This window comes from Cyprinodon variegatus, unplaced genomic scaffold, assembly GCF_000732505.1.
Source record: "Cyprinodon variegatus isolate N-32 unplaced genomic scaffold, C_variegatus-1.0 Scaffold977, whole genome shotgun sequence".
Taxonomy (NCBI): domain Eukaryota; kingdom Metazoa; phylum Chordata; class Actinopteri; order Cyprinodontiformes; family Cyprinodontidae; genus Cyprinodon; species Cyprinodon variegatus.
Genome location: NW_015151430.1, coordinates 36,676 through 38,284, shown reverse-complemented (window position 1 = coordinate 38,284; position 1,609 = coordinate 36,676). Strand labels below are relative to the sequence as shown.

Genomic DNA, 1,609 nt, shown 5'->3' with positions numbered 1-1,609 from the left:
TTATCACTACCTACAATTTCATTTCTTTGTTGGTTGAACTTTTTCCTTTCTTCTTCTGAGGAACTTTCTGCACATTTAGAACAAACAGCCTTATGTATTATTGATAACATTTTATTTTAAATGATTGATCAAATGTCAGATGGCTCATATTTAAAAGCAAAATATGAAGAGAGGTTGTTACTTTCTTCTATAAATACCAACATTTCAAGTGGAATAAAAATTGAATATTGTTCAGTCAATAACACTTACCTTTGATGATTTGACCTTCTTTGTGGTGAGTTTGGCAACAGATCAAAATTACATTTACAGTCAGAGAAAATGTCATAATGATTATTGTGATTAGCAGAATCATAATTTTGTAGGGTGGTGTTTGACCTAGAAAAGAAAAAAAGAGAAACATGAGCATCTCCTAGCCATTGAGATAATCATTTATTGTTGTGCATATTTCTCAATATATGTATAATACCTCCATCCTCTATGATTACATTTCCTAATAAGATTTCTCCACATGTAGCCACAGCACAGTAGTAAGTCCCAGGATCAGAGGAGCTGATGTTCTTGGGGAAGTTATAGGTACATTTTGTTCGGGTGTTTGGACTTTTCTCACAGTTATCAGCTCTTTTACTATCAGTGTAGATGATATTTGGATAGGGTCTGTTGGATCCAGCTTTGAACCAGAACATGCTGAGATCTTCTGAACATGAATTGTTCTCTGACTCAGAGAGAACTGAACACTGCAGAGTCTCTGAGTCTTCTGGACGAGAAAACTGTGATACTGTTGACTGCTGGACAACAATGTAGCTGGATGACTTCTTTGAGTTTCCTGAAAAAAATTGTAAGTTTATATTTCAAAGCTATGATGTCTGATAGGTTAAATGTAATTGACATTTTCAGACCGAAAGGAAAAATTACTCTATGGTTCCTGAATAGGGAAATTGTCTTTTGTGCTTAGCTTGTTCACAAGAGAGCAGGAGCTAAAGATGATTTTGGGGTTTAGGACCCAAAATATTTCAAAACATTGCAATACTGAGGTCTCACATTTACCTTTTACTGTCAAATATGTCCCCATCCAAGTAGACTCTGTCCAGTCAAAAATAGCACAGTGATACATTCCCTCGTCTTTTTCAACTGTTCTCAGAATTGTTAGGTTGCTTATTTTATCATCATTTGTAGCTTTGAATCTTGAAGAAGGAAATTCTGGGCTAGAAGTGTGATCTACTTTGTTTCTCTGCATTGCAATAATTGTCAGAGTATCTCCAGAATTCTGCTTGTACCAGTGAATCCATGTTCTGGATGTGAATTTCTCCATAGCAGCACAGGTAAAAGTTACTGGTTCGCCAAGCTGAACAGTGACCACAGGAACTAAGGCATCTGGGTTAAAGATAAAATTAATGAATCAAATAAAATGTTAATGCCAAACTGAAAATAGTTTCACCCTTTAAATTATAATGTACTTACATCCTTGATGAAGAATAAAGACTGTGATCCATAACAGAGTCATGATGACACTGACTTCATAAAGACGCTTGATGCTTTACTAACAGGAGTAGGTGTGGTGATCCAGATCTAAAGTGCATCGTACTAGTTTTTCTGGGGGGGTTTTATAGAA

General features: G+C 35.6%; 1 protein-coding gene across 1 annotated transcript in view; it reads right to left on the bottom strand.

Moving 5' to 3' along the window:
* LOC107100473 overlaps nucleotides 1-1,526 on the bottom strand; it is a 3,659-nt gene extending 2,133 nt beyond the window's left edge. The window contains exons 1-4 of the mRNA XM_015398981.1: nucleotides 1,459-1,526; nucleotides 1,045-1,371; nucleotides 467-823; nucleotides 250-375 (exon numbers count right to left, since the gene is read on the bottom strand). Of these exons, the coding sequence (XP_015254467.1) occupies nucleotides 250-375; nucleotides 467-823; nucleotides 1,045-1,371; nucleotides 1,459-1,501 (853 nt within the window). The 5' untranslated portion in view covers nucleotides 1,502-1,526. The remainder of the gene's footprint in view (nucleotides 1-249; nucleotides 376-466; nucleotides 824-1,044; nucleotides 1,372-1,458) is intronic.
* Nucleotides 1,527-1,609: the final 83 nt, after the last annotated feature.